At 42.9% G+C, this 20,058-nt stretch overlaps 1 protein-coding gene across 1 annotated transcript; it reads right to left on the reverse strand.

The window, feature by feature from the left end:
• Positions 1-17,007: 17,007 nt before the first annotated feature.
• Positions 17,008-18,813, reverse strand: LOC129563211 (annexin A7). The gene has a single exon (XM_055436971.2). The coding sequence runs from the start codon at positions 18,660-18,662 to the stop codon at positions 17,238-17,240; it is 1,425 nt and encodes a 474-aa protein (XP_055292946.2). The 5' UTR covers positions 18,663-18,813; the 3' UTR covers positions 17,008-17,237.
• Positions 18,814-20,058: the final 1,245 nt, after the last annotated feature.

Genomic DNA, 20,058 nt, shown 5'->3' on the forward strand with positions numbered 1-20,058 from the left:
TCAAAATCAAATATGGTTCATGTTGACCAGGAATCTGGAGAGAGGAAGAAGAAATAAACCCTACCTGAAGAACCTCACAGCAGTTTTCACAGTAGCCACAAAAAGCCAGAAGTAGAGAACACATATCAGAATTCAGTCTCCACTGGACCTGCAAACACCCTATGTAATTCTTCCAAGTTTCATCTGCTTTTTTCTAGGCCATGAGAAGAGTTGGAAGATGAAGGATAATAACATGATGACAACAATCACAATACGAAAATAGTGTATGGTCTTTTGTTTACTTATGATTGTATACTATCCACTCACAGAAAAATATCTGATAAAATTAATTATAAAAAGTATAAGCTCAGAGAAATGAAAATTTATGTTAAAAAAAAATTGTACATAAATGTTGATAGCAGCTTTATCTGTAATAGCTCCAAGCTGGAAACAACTCATATGTCCTTAGAAGGATGAACTAAACAAGTTGTGGTACATCCACATCACAGGATTCAACTCAGCAATAAAAAGGAACAAACTAGTTTTCTTAATTTTTATTTTATATTGGAGTATATATAGTTGATTTCAATGTTGTGTTGGTTTTAGATGTACAGCAAAGTGATTCAGTTATATTTGCGTATATCTAGTTTTTCAGATTCTTTCCCGTATAGATTATTACAGAACCTTGAGCTGAGTTCCCTGTGCTATACAGTAGGTTCTTATTGATTATTTATTTTATATACAGTAAAGTATATATGTTAATCCAAACTCCTAATTTATCCTTCTCTCCCACCTTTCCCCTTTGATAACCATAAATGTATTTTGTCTTGTAAATAGTTTTACAGAATAGCCTGTTTTGTAAATAGTTTGTTTTGTAAATTTCATTTGTATCATTTTTTTAAATTCCACATATAAGTGATATCGTATGGTATTTATCTTTCTCTGTCTGACTTACTTCACTTGTATGATAAACTCTAGGTCCATCCATGTTGCTGCAAAAGGCATTATTCTTTTTATGTCTAAGTAATATTCTATTGTATATATCACATCTTTATCCATTCATCTATCCCTGCCTTGGCTATTGTAAATAGTGCTTCAAAGAATGAATTATTGATACATGCAACATCCTGAATGAACTCCCAGAAATTATGTTGAGTGAAAAAAAACCAATGCCCAAAAGTTAGCTACTGTATGATTCCATGTATATAATATTCTTGAAATGACAGAATTATAGAACTGGAGGAGAGATTAATGGTTGTCAGGGCCTGAGGGTGGAGACAGGAAAGAGGTATGTGGCGATAAATGGGCAATATGAGAAATGGAATACTTTGTACCTTGACTGGATCAATATCAGTATCCTGGTTGTGAAACTGTACTGTAACTGTGCAAGATGTTACCACTGAGTAAAATGGGTAACGGATTCACAGGATCCCTCTATACTATTTCTTACAAATTCATGTAAACCTGCCACAAATTTTCAAAATTTTAAAATTTAATTTTAAAAAGGAACAAAAGAAAAGATATAAGCAACACAAAATTTGGAAGATAGAAAAAAAAATCTGAGAGACTGAAGCTCTAAGTTCTTATGATTAAGCAGTAAATTTATTTCTGTGCTTCCTTGAAGCAAAAGATAAAGAGGAAACCATAATAAGTTAAATAGTCTTGTTCTGCGATGAAAGAAATCACAGAAAAATTTTAGAAGAGACTGTCTTTTCCCTGGCAGTCAATTCTAGAAGAGAAATGAACTTTATCTTAAAATAGAACCTACAGGGCACAAATAACATCTACAGAATTGAAACTGACTCAGAGCTCAGGTGCTGTTAATTTTTTAATCCTTGATGATCCATGACTTCGTTAAGGAATCTTAGAGAAAAAAATAGATACAACTTTCCCAGCTGGTCTTACATAGAAGTGGATTAGATGATCACCCAAAAAGTGTGGCTTCAGGGAAACCAAAAAGACACTTCCCAGCCCAGCTATGTATGTCCTTCCTATGCAGTGTCTGAAAGTCCATCATTCAGAATGCACTTCTTTGGCTAAGTATTTTTACTAAGTAAGTCTACTGAAAATTCAGTAGACACTGCACCTTGCTCAAGTAGTACACACAGAAGGGGCCTCTGGGCATCTAACGTAATCAAAAGAACTTGGGGAAAGAGTGTCACACCCTCTGATTTCCCTCCTGTGACTCCAGGTGCCTTTCCTGTTAAGGGCAACCCCCAACCTGTGCTTCACATCCCAACCGTCAAGGTCTCAGCTCCTACAAACATCCCTTTCCTCTACCGGATCGTCTGTCTCAGTGTACAGACACATTCCAGACTCCATTCTCCATCTCCCACCCCCAGCCTATCTCCTGTCTCTAAAAAGCCAAAATCCAAGACAATCCAACAATAAAGCTACACCCCCTGGATCCTGCCTCTCCCCACGTATGCTGCCGCATTTCTTTCCTCCCCTTCACAGCAAACCTTGCATTGTCCACGGTCTTAGTATCCTCTTTCCACTTTCTCACCTCAGCCCATTTCAAGGGGGCTCCACACCTTTAAGTGTGCACAGTTGTCCTCCACGTCCCCAAATCTGACGGTCACCTTTCTCTCGTCCTCTAATTCCCTCTGCAGCATTTCTACCCAGCTGCCTACTTATTTCACGTTACATGTTTTCCTCTGGTCTTCCCTGACTTTCCCTCTTGCCTCACTGGCTGGTGGCACATTCTGAAGTTGAGTTTCGTTGTTGGAGCATGGAAGGGTTTGCTGCATGTTGCTTGCTCTTCCTCCATCCCCTCTCAGCTGGAGAGTGATCTAAGCTGGTCCTTTGTCTTCTCCAGCTTCATTCTCCTCAGGTCATCTTACCCAGGCCTACAGCCAGTGACCTCCAAATCTGTATCCCCAGCTCTCCCCAGAACGCCTGATCTCTACATCCAAACGCCAACTCCTCTCTGCATGGGTGGCTGGTTGACATCTCAAATTTAACATTCCCAAATAGAATTCAAGATTTTCACCCTCAACCTATTCCTCGTACACTCTCCCTTGTGGAAGCACCAAACGCCCAATTGCTCAGGCCCAAAAGTTTAGAGGTTTCCTTGCTTTCACTTTTCTCATCCTCAACATCCAATCCACCAGCAAATCCTGTCAACCCTTACTTATCTGGAACCCATCCCTAGTTCAAGAGGCCACCTTCCCTCTCCTGGTCCACCTCTGTAGCCTCTAACAGGCCTCCCAGCCTTCACTCTCCATCCTCCACCCCAGCCCTGTTTTCCATACCATGGCCACAGCAATCCTTTCAAATGAAATGGGGTCATACTACTCCTTTGCCTAAAATTCTCCATCTGATTCCTATCCCAATTAGATAAAGTTCCAACATCTTGCCACAACCCACAGAGCACAAGCTGTCTGCTCCCAGCTAACTCCTTCTCAATCCACCCTCTATCAGAAGGGGGCTCCAGCTATGTGGAAGGGCACAGACTATGTCTGTCTTGTCATGGAAGTATCCCCAGGGCTTCAGGCAGAGATACACAACAAATATTTGTGAAATAATTAAGCAATGAGTTGGGCTTCCCTGGTGGCTCAGACGGTAAAGAATCTGCCTGGGATGCAGGAGACCTGGGTTTGATCCCTGGGTCGGGAAGATCCCCTGGAGAAGGGAATGTCAACCCGCTTCATTATTCTTGCCTGGGGAATCCCATGGACAGAGAAGCCTGGAGGGCTAGAGGCAGACATGACTTGAGTGACTAACAATAAATAAATGCAACAAAATAAAAGCAATGCTTTAGTAAGACAAATGGACAATTCTAAACTGGTAACAACACCTCCGTAACTCAGGATCCTGGCTTGAAAAGCCAGCAGTGTAACCCCCATTCTTCCTGGTTTGCTGTGAGAACTAATGGAAAAATTTTCTCCAGCTCTAAAAACCCACTCACTTGTTCTTTAATGGGTACATGTTAGTGTGTAGCATGCGATGACATTTAGGGCTCCTCCTCGCTTTTTCTCTGTGCGCAGTGACACAGACTCTTCAGTCCTCAAGCAAACGCTCCATTTGTGCCTTGTAGGTCGGCATCAGCGTGTGATGCACGGTGAGGCAAGTGCGTGAAGGGAAAAGGCTGCATGTGGGGGAGGAGATCATTACCCCCTAGTAAAGCGGCAGCGTGCACCCAGAGTCAGTGGGCTCAGGGAAGTCACATGGAAGAACTCATGCCCCTGAAGGAGGAAGCGTGCTCTAAACCCACTGCCCTGCTGCTGGCAGGGTCTCAGGTGGATCCCCGCTGTGCAGGCATGTCATCGATTCACTGCTTTTTGTTACTGCTTTCTTTTTCTGGAGGGTATGTTTTGCTTGTTAGTTTAACACACTCATGCATGGTTTGGTCTGCACTCATTGTAAAGTAACAGGACTGGGGAAGATGGTATAAAAATCACCCTGCAATCACATACAGTGTTGATACCTACTCATTTTTTTCTCATCGTCCTTTCCACTGCCTGCCTTTTTTTCCCCATTTCTATAAATACTTAAGTTCATGCCTCTAAAAATGGATAGAGTGTTAGAAAACAATAACACCAAAACAAATTTACCAAATATTCTTCAATATCAAATATCTCCTTAGTAGTAAATTTCCCTTGCACATGTACATATGTATACATACATTATATAGTATATGTATCTTAAACTAATTGGCTTATTCAAATCAGGATCCAAGCAAGGACCTTAGATGTCTTCTAAGTCTCTTTTTTTAGCCTAAAGTTTCTCTCTCCCTCCTTTATTCCCCTTTTCATTTATGAAGAATACTGGAGTAGGTTGCCATGCCCTCCTCCAGGGTACTATTTCCACCCAGGGACTTGCACAATCAGCTATACCCCAATACAAAATAAAGTTAAAAAAAAAAGAAGGTATTTTTTTTCTGTAGAGTTTCCTGCATTTAAAATTTTTCTGATGCAAACTCTGTCCTTTTATTTAGCATATTTCTCCTCCCTTGAATTTCCTATAAAGCAAACGTTAGATTTAGAGGCTCAATCTGCTTTGGGTTTTGTTTTTTGGCAGGAACACCTCATAGGTGGTGTTGTATCTTCCCATCTGGGCATCTGAGGACCAGATGTCTCTCATGACGTTAACCACTTCTGATAATCACTGTGGGGACTCATTATTCCATTAAGGTTTTGCAAGATGGTAAGATTCTAACTCTATCATTCCTTCTACATTTTTTACCTGAAATATTTCTATACAGAGAAGTTTTTCCCTCAATCAACCATTTGGGTTGCCCTGAGTTACACATGGCTTCCCAGGCGGTGCTAGTGGTAAAGTGTCTACCTGCAGATGCAAGACACGTGGGTTTGATCGCTGTGTCGGGAAGATCCCCTGGAGAAGGAAATGGCAACCGACTCCAGTATTCTTGCCTGGAGAATCCCATGGAAGGAGGAGCCTGGCAGGCTATAGTCCACAGGGCCACAAAGAGTCAGACACAACTGAGCATGCATGCGTGAGGTACATTGTGAAAGAAAGCAATGCCTGCCAGGGAAAAGGTCAGTTCAGTTCAGTCGCTCAGTTGTGTCCAACTCTTTGCGACCACATGGACTGTAGGCTTCCCTGTCCATCACCAACTCCCAGAGCTTGCTCAAACTCACGTCCATCAAGTCGGTGATGCCATGCAACCATCTTATCTTCTGTCATCCCCTTTTCCTCCTGCCTTCAATCTTTCCCAGCATCGGGGTCTTTTCTAAGGAGTCAATTCTTCACATCAGGTGGCCCAACTATTGGAAAAGAGGCAAATTCAAGTGCACTAACCACGCTGCTTGATAAGAGTGTTCATAAGAGCATTGGTTCAGGAGGAGGTGGAGAGACCAGTGGACACGAGAAGTTTCCACGCTTCGCCAGGATCCTCATTGTTTCTGCACATACAATTCTGAGCTGACTCATTGCTGAGCCTGTCGTCTCCAGGTCACAATTTCTCCCTACCTGCATGTTCCCTGCTGCTGTTATCCTGACTCTGTAGGTCAGCTCTGAGGACAAGAAGTTTACCCTATACTTGAGTCCCTGATAAACCTTGCAAGGCACTGATCCCTGAGTAGACTATCAGTAAATGACTGATGACCGTCTGTAAATTGAAGAAAAATTCTTTATTTTATCACTATCATAAGCATCCTCAAAATCACTTCTGAAGTGTTTCTCTGGTCACAGGGCTGCATGGAAGGAAAGTTTCACCCTTCAATAAGCTTTTATTTTTTTTGTTTGGAAGTGACTTTTTTTTAAAAGTCTTTATTGAATTTGTTACAATATTGCTTCTCTGTTTTGGTTTTTTGGCCAAGAAGCATGTGGGATCTTAGCTCCCAACCAGAGATCGAACCCTCACCTCCTTCACTGGAAGGCGAAATCTTAACCACTTGACCACCAGGGAAGTATCCACACTTAAATGAGTTTTAAATCAGTGATGGACAACACCATCACAAGTTGACATGAAGGAACCAGATACCTGAACCAGCCCTAAATGTATACACAAAATACACAAATATACTCAAAAGGTAATATATCATTGTCAAATAGCCTTCCGAAGGCTCATATCAGAGTATATTCTCCCATCAGTGTATAAGAATGCCTACTTCCCCACCCACTTGCCAAGATTAAACATTCTCACTTCTCGGACTCTTTGTCAATTCTAGAAGTGAAAATGGAATCACATGTTCTAATTTACACTTCCAATCAGTAGTGAGAATGAATACGCCGTCACATTGGTCATTTGTCTTTCTCCTTTTGTGACTGATTACCTACTCATAACTTATGCTCTGGACACTCCAGAGCACTCTGCACTGTACTCCACTGGATGGGGCAGATGTCATCACTCTGCAAGAACTCAGAGACACTTTTGGGGAAAAAAAAAATCTATTGTTAAAAAAAAAACGGAAAATACATGTTTCAAGAAAAGTCATGCATAATCCTACTTCTCAGAATTGCTGTTAGTAATTTAGTTCTTTTCTTCCAGACTTTCAACATGTAATGATATGTGGTTTTTACACACATGGGATTTTACTATCTGACAGAAATGGTATAACAGAAGCAGAAGATATTAAGAAGAGGTGGCAAGAATACACAGAAGAACTGTGCAAAAACGATCTTCACGATCCAGATAATCATGAAGGTGTGATCATTCCCACTCACCTAGAGCTGGACATCCTAGAATGTGAAGTCAGGTGGGCCTTACGAAGCATCATATACAAACAAAGCTAGTGGAGGCGATGGAATTCCAGCTGAGCTATTTCAAATTCTAAAAGATGATACTGTGAGAGTGCTGCACTCAATATGCCAGCAAATTTGGAAAACTCAGCAGTGGCAACAGGACTGGAAAAGGTCAGTTTTCATTCTAATCCCAAAGAACGGTAATGCCAGAGAATGCTCAAACTACTGCACAATTGCACTCATCTCACACACTAGTAAAGTCATGCTCAAAATTCTCCAGGCCAGGCTTCAGCAATATGTGAACCATGAACTTCCAGATGTTCAAGCTGGTTTTAGAAAAGGCAGAGGAACCAGAAATCAAATTGCCAACATCCGCTGGATCATCAAAAAAGCAATAAAGTTCCAGAAAAACATCTATTTCTGCTTTATTGACCATGCCAAAGCCTTTGACTGTGCGGATCACAATAAACTGTGGGAAATTCTGAAAGAGATGGGAATGCCAGACCACCTGACCTGCCTCTTGAGAAACCTGTGTGCAGGTCAGGAAGCAACAGTTAGAACTGGACATGGAACAACAGACTGGTTCCAAATAGGAAAAGGAGTATGTCAAGGCTGTATATTGTCACCCTGCTTATTTAACTTATACGCAGAGTACATCATGAGAAACGCTGGGCTGGAGGAAGCACAAGCTGGAATCAAGATTGATGGGAAAAATATCAATAACCTCAGAGATGCAGATGACACCACCCTTATGGCAGAAAGTGAAGAAGAACTAAAGAGCCTCTTGATGAAAGTGAAAAAGGAGAGTGACAAAGGTTGGCTTAAAGCTCAACATTCAGAAAACTAAGATCATGTCACCTGATCCCATCACTTCATGGCAAATAGATGGGGAAATAGGGAAACCATGGCTGACTTTATTTTTCTGGGCTTCAGAAAAATGGTGATTGCAGCCATGAAAAGATGCTTGCTCCTTGGCAGGAAAGTTATGACCAACCTAGATAGTATATTAAAAAGCAGAGACATTACTTTGCCAACAAAGGTCCGTCTAGTCAAGGCTATGGTTTTTCCAGTAGTCATGTATGGATGTGAGAATTGGACTATAAAGAAAGCTGAGCGCAGAAGAATTGATGCTTTTGAAGTGTGGTGTTGGAGAAGACTCTTGAGTCCCTTGGACTGCAAGGAGATCCATCTAGTCCATCCTAAAGGAGATCAGTCCTGGGTGTTCATTGGAGGGACTAATGTTGAAGCTGAAACTCCAATACTTTGGCCACCTGATGGCAAGAGCTGACTCATTTGAAAAGACCCTGATGCTGGGAAAGATTGAGGGCAGGAGGCGAAGGGGACAACAGAGGATGAGATGGTTGGATGGCATCACCGACACAATGGACATGGGTTTGGGTGTACTCCGGGAGTTGGTGATGGACAGGGAAGCCTGGCGTGCTGTGGTTCATGGGGTCGCAAAGAGTCAGGCACAACTGAATGACTGAACTGAACTGAACAGCTTTTTGTGACCTGTTTTTCTCACAGGAACTTTTGCAATTTCTTCGAAGAATGAAAAATCAATAAAAGAAAGACAGAGTCCATTAATAGAAAAATAAGCAAAGGATATGAATAGGTTAATGGTCAGGTTCTTATGTTCATATTTTGTTTCTCCTATGACTACCAGCCTGGGGAGCTTCCCAGGAGATTCAGTGGTAAAGAATCTGCCTGCCAACACAGGAGATGTGGGTTCCATCTTGGGTGGGATAGATCCCCTGGAGAAGGAAATGGCAACCTGCTCCAATATTCTTACCTGGGAAATCCCATGGACAGAGGAGCCTAGTGGGCTACAGTCCATGGGGTCACAGAGTTGGGCACGACTGAACCCACACAGCACAGCAGCACACCAGGCTGGTGGGTTAGAAGTTACTGAGGCAGATGAAACTCCTATCATAAGTACCTAAAAATGTGTTTCAACAGGTTTAACTGGGATCTGCAAAGCCTTCTGAGATCCTGAGTTAAAAGATGGACAAATAGATTTTATCAACTAAGATCAAACACCTAGAAACCATTCGCCTTGACCTAGAATTTATGATAAGGTACTGTTATTTTTATTGTCTGTGATACTAGAACATAATTCCTTGGGTTGGGCAATGCGTTTACTCCAAGAAACTCATACATCAAATTATTTCTGTGATAAATCAGAAAAGGGGAAGCACAAATGACCAGTATGAAGAATATTCATCCTTACTGTTAATAAAAAATGTAAATTAGAACAAACATATGATTCCATTTTTCACTACCATAGAATTGGCAAGGATTCAAAGGAGTGGTAATACCCAGGTGAGAGGTGAGTATTCTCATACGCAGACGGAGGTAGCATGCTTTAGGGATGGCCTTGGGGAGGAAATTTGGCAATCATAAGGTCTAGAGAAGGTGTATGATCTCTGAGGCAGCAATGTCATTCGCAGGCCTTTATCCTAAGGAAAAAAGCAGTATGTGTACAAGAAAGTAGGGGATTGGGCAAGGACACAGTGACCTATTCACACCACAGATCATTGCTGTTTAGTCACGAAGTTGTGTCCAACTCTTTTTCCACGCCATGGACTGTAGCCTGCCAGGCTCCTCTGTCCATGAGATTTTCCAGGCAAGAATACTGGAGTGGGTTGCCATTTCCTTCTCCAAGGAATCTTCCTAGCCCAGGGATCGAACCCACATCTTCTGCATTGGCACGCAGATTCTTTCCCTGAGCCACCAGGGAAGCCCTACCATAGAATACCACAGGGTAATTAAAATCATGTTTTAAGGGGACTTCCCTAGTGGCCCAGTGGCTAAGACTCCATGCGCCCAACACAGGGGGCCCAGGTTCAATTCCTGGTCAGGGAACTAGGTTCCACATGCTGCAACTAAGACCCAGCACAACCAAAAAAATAGAATATTTTAAAAGTAAATAATTAAAATGTTTTAGATGGGTATTGGCTGACACAGGAGAATGTTCGAGATATATCACTTTGTGTAGGAGGAAGGCTGCAGACAAGGGTACACAGCATGACCTCATTTTTGTTTGTACATATATGCATACAAATGATTGAAAGGAGATTTACCTAAACATTAACAATGAGTTATCCTGAGTGATGAGATTATGGGCATTTTTTTTCTTTGTGTTTTCTAAGGTTTTTTTCGCCCTGAACAAGGGTTAATTATGTAAATTAGGCAGATGGTAGCATTAAAAATCATTCCTAGAAGAAGTGCAGGTTGATAGGGGGCAACTACAAATAGACTCTGATTCTGAATAGCTCCAGTGTTCTGACGCTGGCCAGCTGTGGTGGGACAGGTGTTCCCTGCAAGGGTCCTGGGTGTAGGTGGCCATCTTTGTGCCAGGTTTCAATGTGACCTGAGATCTTGGGCCCCAGGGCATTCTCCTATTGCTCTGCTCAGGCCTCTGGGTTAGAGACAGAAGTAAAGGAAATGAGATCGAACCATTCTGTACAAAGAGGCCAAGGTACAAAGCAAGTGGTGCAGGACATCAAGCCACTTGGCATGGCTCACCCATCTAGACTGCCTCAGGCACTGCCCCACAGACAGACACTCTAGGCAGCGAACAGCAAACCCGCTGCCAGACACAGACTGCTCTGGAGACATCCTGCAAAAACAAGGGCATAGTTCACCCTGTGCTCTCAGTGCCCTGAAACTGCTTGCTTTCTGCAACCTGAAACTTGCTCAGAGGGAGGAAAGCTGAAGGGCAATGGTCCTGGAAGAGGCATATTTATTTTTCTTTCTTGGTAAAAAAATTAGCTAGAGTTCTCTGGTGGCGTTAGTGATAAAGAACCCGCCTGCCAGTGCAGGAGATATAAGAGACACGGGTTTGATCTTTGGGTCAGGAAGATTCCCTGGAGGGCACGGCGACCCACTCCAGTATTCTTGCCTGGAGAATCTATGGACAGAGAGGCCTGGCGGGCTACAATCCATGGGGTTGCAAAGAGTCGGACCTGACTGAGAAACTTAGCACGCACACCTTGGTGGCCTAGTGATTAGGATTCTGGGCCCAGGTTCAATCCCTGGTCAGGGAACCGAGATCCTGTAAGCCTTGCAGTGCAGCAGAAAAAAAAAAAAAAATTAGCTAGAGACCAGAATGCCAAACGCCAAGTTCTAAGCAGGGTGATTTGTATCTATGATGGAACTGAAGCTCAAAACAGAGGTAAGGATGGAAATGCTGACATGGTTGGCCAGGCTGAATCCTAGAAGAGGGTGACAGTTCAAATGTTACAGGAGCCTGCAGGGGTCAGCCTAAGAACAGACTGAACAGAAAACATTTTGCAGCCCTTGGAAAAGGTTAAGAAATAACATGATCTTTCCATGTTCATGAACAAAGTCTTTCATGAAGACTTTCATGAAGTCTTCACTGCTTCCCTAACCAAGCCCACAGCCCAGCTTAACTGCACAAGGCCCCATTGCCACCTGGTTTTCAGGTCTGAACCCTGTTAGAATCCCAGGAAATATCCCCTGATACTCCCACCCCATCTCTGCCTATCCAGACCCCTCACATCTTCCAGGGGTCTTGGAAGATGTGCTCCAAGACCAATGCTCTATGCTCATCTCCCAGTCTCCTGACCTGAGAGGCTCTCTCCTTTAAGACCTATTGCATTGTGTTTCTTGATTTCTGACTTCTAGACTCCTTTCTGTACATGTGCTTATCTTATCTTTCCACTTTTGTCCAGAAAGCAACCTGAATAAAGACCATATGTGGTCCAGCTCTATGCCCACATGTCAGGTTTGACATAAGTATCGGCTGAATGTTTTATAAAAACAGTTTTTTAATTTTAGAACAGTTTTAAAGAAAAATTGCAAAGATATATAGAGAATTCCTGTATCCCTACATCCAGTTTCTGATTATTAACATATTAGTATGGTACATTCATTATTACTGTTTCTTGGTCGCTAAGTTGTGTCCAACTATTTTGCAACCCCATGGACTGTAGAGTACCGGACTCCTCTGTCCATGGCATTTCCCAGGCAAGATACTGGGTTGGATTGCCATTTCCTTCTCCAGGTGATCTTCCTGACCCAGGGATGGAACCCACATCTCCTGCATTGGCAGACGGATTCTTTACCACTAAGCCACCAGGAAAAGTCTATGGTACATTAAGGAACCAATACTGCTACATTATAACGAACATAATCCATACTTTTTTAGGATTTCCTTAGTTTCTGCATAATTTCCTTTTTTCATGTTTGTTTCAGGATCCTATCCAGGATACTAGATTAGGTTTAGTCATCACATGGCAATTTCTCAGATTTTCCTTGTTTTGTTTTTAATTAGGATATAATTCACATACCATAAAATTCACTCTTTTATCAGGGATGGTCTATTGACAAAGTTGTGTAAAATTAGCACTAATTCCAAGATATTTACAATCACCCCAAAAAGAAACCCTGCTAGCAGTCACTCCCCATTCCCTCCTCTCCTTAGTGTCTGGCAACCACTAATCTACCTTGTCTTTATGGATTTCCCTATTCTGGACATTTCCTACCATTGTAATCACAGAATATGTTGCCTTTTCTGTCAGGCTTCTTTCACGTGGTGTGATGTTTTCAAGCTTCATTCACCTTGTAGCGTGAATTAGTACATCCCTCCTTTTTATGACTGTATAATATTTCATTGCATGGGTATACCATATTTTTGTTTATTCATTCATTAGTTGTTGATCATTTGGTTTGTTCCACTTCTTTGTCTATTATGAATGATGCTTCTTTGAATATTTGTGGACCAGTTTTGATGTGAACATATGTTTTCAATTTTCTTGGGTATATACCTAAGAGTGGAATGCTAGGTTGCGTGGTATATGCTTTTTAAGGAACTGACAGTTTTCTTAAGTGGTTGCAACACTTTACATTCCCATCAGGAATGTTGTGAAGGTTCTGATTTCTCCACATCCTCATCAACACTTGTTCTTCTCTAGCTTTTTGCTCATAGCTATCCTAGTGGGTGTGAAGTAAGATTTCACTGTCGGTTTAACAACTAAAAATGTTGAGTGCTTTCTCATGTGCTCAGTAGCCATTTGTACATCTTCTCTGGAGTAATCTCTATTCAAATCTTTTGCCAATTTTTAAATTGGATTATTTTTATTGTCAAATTATAAGAGTCTATTACCTATTTTTAATACTAGACCCTTATCATATATAGGAGTTGCAAATATCTCCTCCCATTCTGTGGATTGTGTTTTCACATTTTTCTCTATCACAGCTTTATTGATAAAACAAACAATGTATATATTGAATTATATATCAATCACTAACAGCTTTATTAAAATATAATTCATATGCCACGAATTCATCATTAAAGTGTACAATTCCATTTTCTTAGTATATTCACAAATTGTGGTACAATCATTACCCTAATTTTCTTTCTATTATTTTTAATTTGGCTTCGCTGGGTCTTAGTAGGAGTGTGTGGGATTGAACCCAGGCCCTTTGCACTGAGAGTGCCGAGTCTTAGCCACCAGACCAACAGGGAAATCCCCCTAATTTTCTTAATGTTCTTTGAAGCACAAAAGTTATTAGTTTTGATGAAGTCCAATTGATCAATTTTCCTCTGTCTGCTTATACTTTTGATATTATACGTATTTAAGAAGCCATTACCTAGCCCAAGATCAGGAAAATTACTCCTACATTTTAAAAGCTCTCTAGTTTTAGTCCCTAGATTTAGGCTTAAGGTTTACTTGAGTTAAATTTTACATACAGTGTAAAGTAGGGACCCAACTTCACTCTTTTGCTTGCACATACTCTCTCACTTGTTCACAATGATAAAGTCAGCTGGCATGTTGTAAGCTTCTTTTGGAGGGACTTCATGGAAAAGGACCAAGGAAGGCCTTGGGCCAACAGCATGCCAGGAACTCAGTCCTGCCAACAACCACTTGAGTCATGCTGGAAGCAGATGACCTCTCTTTTGCAGCATTCCCCACCACTGCAATCAGTTATGTGAATATTCAATCCCTGTCTTTCTTCCCCAAGACTGTCAATTCCAAGTCAGAACTGGCTATATCATTTCTATACTGAATTCCCAGCACCAAACATGGTACCTAGCACGGGGTGAATGAAAAAAATGAATAAACAATTGAAGGAATTAATAAATGAAGGACAATAAAGCCTCACAGGTCAGGAAGAAGGCAAGAGAAAAAAAAAAAAAAGCCCAGTGCCTTAATAAGACAGTTATAAAAGTCTCAAAATTCCCAGGATTTCCTTTTTTAAATATAAAAAAAAAACACAAAAATAAAACCATGTCAACATGTTCTAGATAAAAATTTGTTATGACAGAGTGCTGCTGCTGCTACTGCTGCTAAGTCACTTCAGTCGTGTCCGACTCTGTGTGACCCCATAGACGGAAGCCCACCAGGCTCCCCCGTCCCTGGGATTCTCCCGGCAAGAACACTGGAGTGAGTTGCCATTTCCTTCCCAATGTGTGAAAGTGAAAAGTGAAAGTGAAGTCACTCAGTCATGTCCGACCCTTAGCGACCCCACGGACTGCAGCCTACCAGGCTCCTCCATCCATGGGATTTTCTAGGCAAGAGTACTGGAGTGGCTTGCCATTGCCTTCTCTGATGACAGAGTGCATTGTAACCAAATTCTCTATGCAAATAAAAAGTTCCACAGGGGTTAGTTCATAGTTCAGGATTTTTTTTTCTTTTCTCCATGCCTTCCCCCCACCAGGATCTATATTTGAGAAAAACGTTGCAATTTTAACAGGAGTAACAGGAGCTGACCTGGAACATAAGGGATGACAGTGAAGCCAGGCTGTGTGTTGCACAGAAGATGCCCCACATGATCAACAGGCTGGAGCTGCTGTTCCTCTGCTCTTGAAATTAAATCTAGGGAACCTTTAGCTAAACGCAAAAAGGAGGATTTTTGAAATTTGAGGATAAACCCATGGCCACAGGAAGGTAAATTCACCAGTTGTTTTAGTCGGTGAAACTCCTACAGGACTTTTTAAAGGATAATACTGTATACAATCAGCAGTCAAAAAACAGCTTCCTCCAACTGGCTCCCTGCAAGGGCATGCAGGGCTCAGCTCACCTTTGCAGTCCGCTTCTCTTCCTCTCCGCCTCACACACCCTCCCCTCTGAACACCCATGACTCTTGCCATCCTCAGTCTCAGGACATACCTTTTCACCTCTGTGCCTTTGCACACTGCCTTTCTCTGACTGGAGGCTCCTGTTTAGTGCCACCCAGTCCCCGCAACACCAATTTCAAAATCTGAACGCCCCTGATTCCCCTGGAAAAGTGAAAACTGAAAGTCGCTCAGTTGTGTCCGACTCTTTGCCACCCCATGGACTATACAGTCCATGGAATTCTCCAGGCCAGAATACCAGAGTGGGTAGCCTTTCCCTTCTCCAGGAGATCTTCCCAACCCAGGGATCAAATGCAGGTCTCCTGCATTGTAGGAGGATTCTCTACCAGCTGAGCCACAAGGGAAGACCAAGAATACTGGAGTGGGTAGCCTTTCCCTTCTCCAGGGGATCTTCCCAACCCAGGAATCAGACCCAGGTCTCCTGCATTGCAGGTGGATTCTTTACCAACTAAGCTATGAGGGAAGCCCGATTCCCCTGGAAGTGAGGGCGCTATTGATCTGTCCTCAAAGGGCACTTGTATTTATCTCTTTAAAGGTCTCTAACTCATTCAATGTTGTATCACTAGCAGGCACGTGTTTTACTGATCCTTTCTCTACTATCCAGACCAGAGGGTATGGTCTCTGTCTTGATGATCTTTTTTCCTTACATAAACCAGCACAAGGCTGTGGATGGAGCAGGGGCTTGAAACATAAGTTTTGTTAAATAAACAAATGAAAAAAATGAATGAAATGTACATGCTAAAAGGCCTTTAAATGAGTCAGATGTACTTTATATCCCAATGCCAATAATAATATAGCCATAGAAAGAGATTTAATGTTAAAAATATTTTATTTTGCCTTTTTATGATATACTGTTTTCAGATGTACCAATTACTCTCTCTTATAAAATAAAAAGGAACTCAAAAATGAAGAAACAGAATGTTTCTTCACTAGTCCCCTGGAACACTGGCTGAACGTCCTAATCGTTGTTCATTCCCTAAATTATGTCTTGCTCTTTGTGACTGCAGCACACCAGGCCTCCCTGTCCCTCACCATCTCCCAGAGTTCACCCGAGTTCACGTCCACTGCATCGGTGATGCCATCCAAGCATCTCATCCTCTGCCTCCCTCTTCTACTTTAACCTTCAATCTTTCCCAGAATCAGGGACTTTTCCAATGAATCGGCTCTTGGCATCAGGTGACCAAAGTACTGGAGCTTCTGCATCGGTCCTTCCAATGAATATTCAGGGTTGATTTTCTTTAGGATTCACTGGTTTGATCTCCTTTCTGTCCAAAGGACTCTCAAGAGCCTTCTCCAGCATCACAGTTCAAAAGCATCAATTCTTTTAAGGTGCTCAGTCTTCCTTACAATCCAACTCTTACATCCTTATATAACTACTAAAAAGACCATACCTTTGACTATATGGACCTTTGTTGACAAAGTGATGTCTTTGCTTTTTTTTTTTTTTCCTTTGCTTTTTAATACACTATCTAGGTTTGTCATAGCCTTCTTTCCAAGAAGCAAGCGTCTTCTAATTTCATGGCTACAGTCACCAGCCTGTGGCTTTGGAGCCCAAAAAGAAAAAAATCTGTCACTATTTCCACTCCTTCCCCTCTACTTGCCATGAAGTGATGGGACCAGATGCCATGATCTTCATTTTTTTTTTTTTTTAATGCTCAACATTATTTATTCAAATTTATTCAATATTATTACACAGAATTTGAAACTGTTGTGACTTTTACTCAATTCAGTGTCCTGTTTAGAATAAGAGCAGTCAGAATTATGCTTTACAAACATTGCATTATTACTTCATCATTGTGATATGACTTTACTTGATTGTACATAGAGAAAAAAATAACATTGGAATTAAGGCAATAACCACATGTGCAAACCAAGCACAATACCCTGACACAGTCCTTAGTAAAAGCTGTTTTGGTTAGGTGAGGGTTGATGTTGCTGCATGCAGGTCAGTCATTGCTTTGAAGGATAAGCTTTGAATAGCTTCATTCATTTATAAAAATCTCTCCTACTGGCCCACAATGGCCAGAAGAAGCTTTCGGTAATCTCCACTCGTGTCACTTGCAATCACTGTGCCCAGCGTCTTCTGATACATCTGACTGAACATCTGTTTTATCTGCACAAGATCAATCTCACTTCGAGTGACCACAATCCTGACCAGGGTGGAGTCAACTGTGCCGGCGCCTTTCATAGAATAGTAGAGCCTCTCAGCAAAGAAGGCAGGGCGGTTCAGGGCACATTGCAAGATGGTTTTCAAACCACTTTCAACATTTCCGGAAAACTCACGGCTGACACTGCTTAACAAATCTCGATTAGCCATCCTGGAATAGGCCTCCATGGTAGCTTTCAGCTGAGGAAAGCTTCTTGTGGCAATAACCATGTTAAAGCAAGATTCGTCTGTCCCTAGTCTCCCCTCACCAGCCTGGTAGAGACGCTGAGCATCTTCCTGAGCCAGTTGGTGGTTAACATTCTGGTTCTCATCACGATTTCCCTGGCACATGGATACAAGTAAACGTTCAAAATGCCCTGATGTATCTGACCTAATGTCCTTTTCAAGGTCTCGTCCAAATTCTGATTCATAACATCTGACTATTTCTCGGATTTCCTGGTTTGTTCTTGTGCACAAAATTTCAATCAACACACGTTCCTGAGTTCCTGCTCCCTTCATTGCATTCCGTAAACTCCAGGCATCATAATACGTAGGTGGCATGAACAGGGCAAGGATCAGTTCTTCCATATTTCCACTTAACTCTGATTTAAGATCTTTGATTAAATCCTTGCCATACATGGTCTTAAAAGCTGCTTTAATTTTTTGCCTTTGGTCATTGGAACGATTGGCCACAACATCTATAATTGCCTGCTCGTCTGTACCAAAACCCTTCATTGCTTTACAAAGAACTTCAGCATCTCTCATGGCATCGAAATTGGCAGCGGGTCGGATTGTTCCATGAGTTCCCTGAGGCATCACAGGAGGCTGACTAGGGTAAGGAGATTGTCCTCCAGGATATTGAGAAGGCATCGCTCCCCCAGGAAAACCACCAGGTAGCGGGACCTGTGCTGGGCCACCCCCATAAGACTGTGTAGGTGGCTGTGGATGGCCAGAAAAGCCTGCTCCACCTGGTGGGGCTCCAAACCCTTGGCCTCCAGGATAGGATGGAGCTCCGCCTGGCTGTGGGGTACCAGGATAGCCTCCAGGGGCTGGATAACCACCAGGGGCAGGGTAGCCTCCAGCTCCTGGGTAGCCACCACTTGGTGCTTGTGGGTAGGCACCTCCTCCCATTGGAGGAAAACCACTAGGATAAGGATACTGACCAGGAGCGGGGAAAGATGACTCCTGACCCGGAGGGGGATATCCAGGGAAAGGTGGGTAGCCTGTGGGGGGATAGCCTGGGTATGACATTCTGGGCCAGTGTACAATTTTAGGCTTCCGCATTCGTCCGAGGGCTCACTAAGCAAAGTACAAATTTCCCAAGTTTCCCTAAATTTGCTGTGTCACCAAGAAGTCTAGTCGGACTTAGCTGCTCGCTGGTTTTCCTACTGAGCTCTCCTAGAGTGCCGCTTCAGCAGGGCCATCCTCGGGCCTCAGTCCCTCCACCTGTGGTCCACCTGCCTGCGCCGGAGGCCTCACTGCTCCCTAGGATATCCGGAAAGATGAGGGGCAGAGACAACCGGCGAACAGGGCTTGCCGTGGACTGGCCACCTCGCCGACCCCGTCTGAACGCACCCCCAGCCGAACGTCCCCACCAGGCAGCCCGGGTGCCAAGAGGCACGTGCCGGCCCCAGGCCCCTCCGGCCTCCTGATCTTCATTTTTTAATGTTGAGTTTTAAGCCAGCTTTTCCACTCTCCTCCTTTACCCTCATCAAAAGGCTCTTCAGTTCCCCTCACTTTCTGCCATTAGCGTGGTACCATCTGCATATCTGAGGTTGTTGATACTTCTCCCAGCAATCTTGATTCCAGCTTGTAACTCATCCAGCCCAGCATTTTGCATGATGTACTCGGCATATAAGTTAAATAAACAGAGTGACAATATACAGCCTTGTCATACTCCTTTCCTAATTTTGAACCAGTCAGTTGTTCCATATAAGGTTCTAACTGTTGCTTCTTGACCCGCATACAGGTTTCTCAGGAGCCAGGTAAGAATGATCTGGTATTCCTACTCTTTAAGAACCTTCCACACTCTGTTGTGATACATACAGTCAAAGGCTTGAGTCAATGGAGCAGAAGTAAATGTTTTTGGGGAATTCCCTTGCTTTCTCTATGATCCAATGAATGTTGGCAATTTGAACTCTGGTTCCTCCGCCTTTTCTAAACCCAGCTTGTACATTTGGAAGTTCTCCATTCAAGTACTGCTGAAGTCTAGCTTGAAGGATGTTGAACTTAACCTTACCAGCATGGGGCTTCCCTGGTAGCTCAGTTGGTAAAGAACCCACCAGCAATGCAGGAGACCCCAGTTCAATTCCTGGATTGGGAAGATCCCCTGGAGAAGGGATAGGCTACCCACTCCAGTATTCTTGGACTTCCCTTGTTGGTTCAGCTGGTAAAGAATCCACCTGCAATGCAGGAGACCTGGGTTCAATCCCTGGGTTGGGAAGATTCCCTGGAGAAGGGAAAGGCTACCCAATCCAGTATTCTGGCCTGGAGAATTCCATATACTGTACAGTTCATGGGGTGGCAAAGAGTTGGACACGACTGAGCGACTTTCACTTTCTTTCCCTTTACTAGCATAGGAAGTGAGCCCAGTTGTCTGGTGGTTTGGTGGCTCAGATGGTAAAGAATCTACCTCCAATGTAGGAGACCCAGGTTTGATCCCCAGGTTGGGAGGATCCCC

The sequence above is a fragment of the Moschus berezovskii genome, chromosome 9 (assembly GCF_049115385.1).
Source record: "Moschus berezovskii isolate FMDL1 chromosome 9, NW_MosBer_1.0, whole genome shotgun sequence".
In the NCBI taxonomy this organism is placed as follows: Eukaryota; Metazoa; Chordata; class Mammalia; order Artiodactyla; family Moschidae; genus Moschus; species Moschus berezovskii.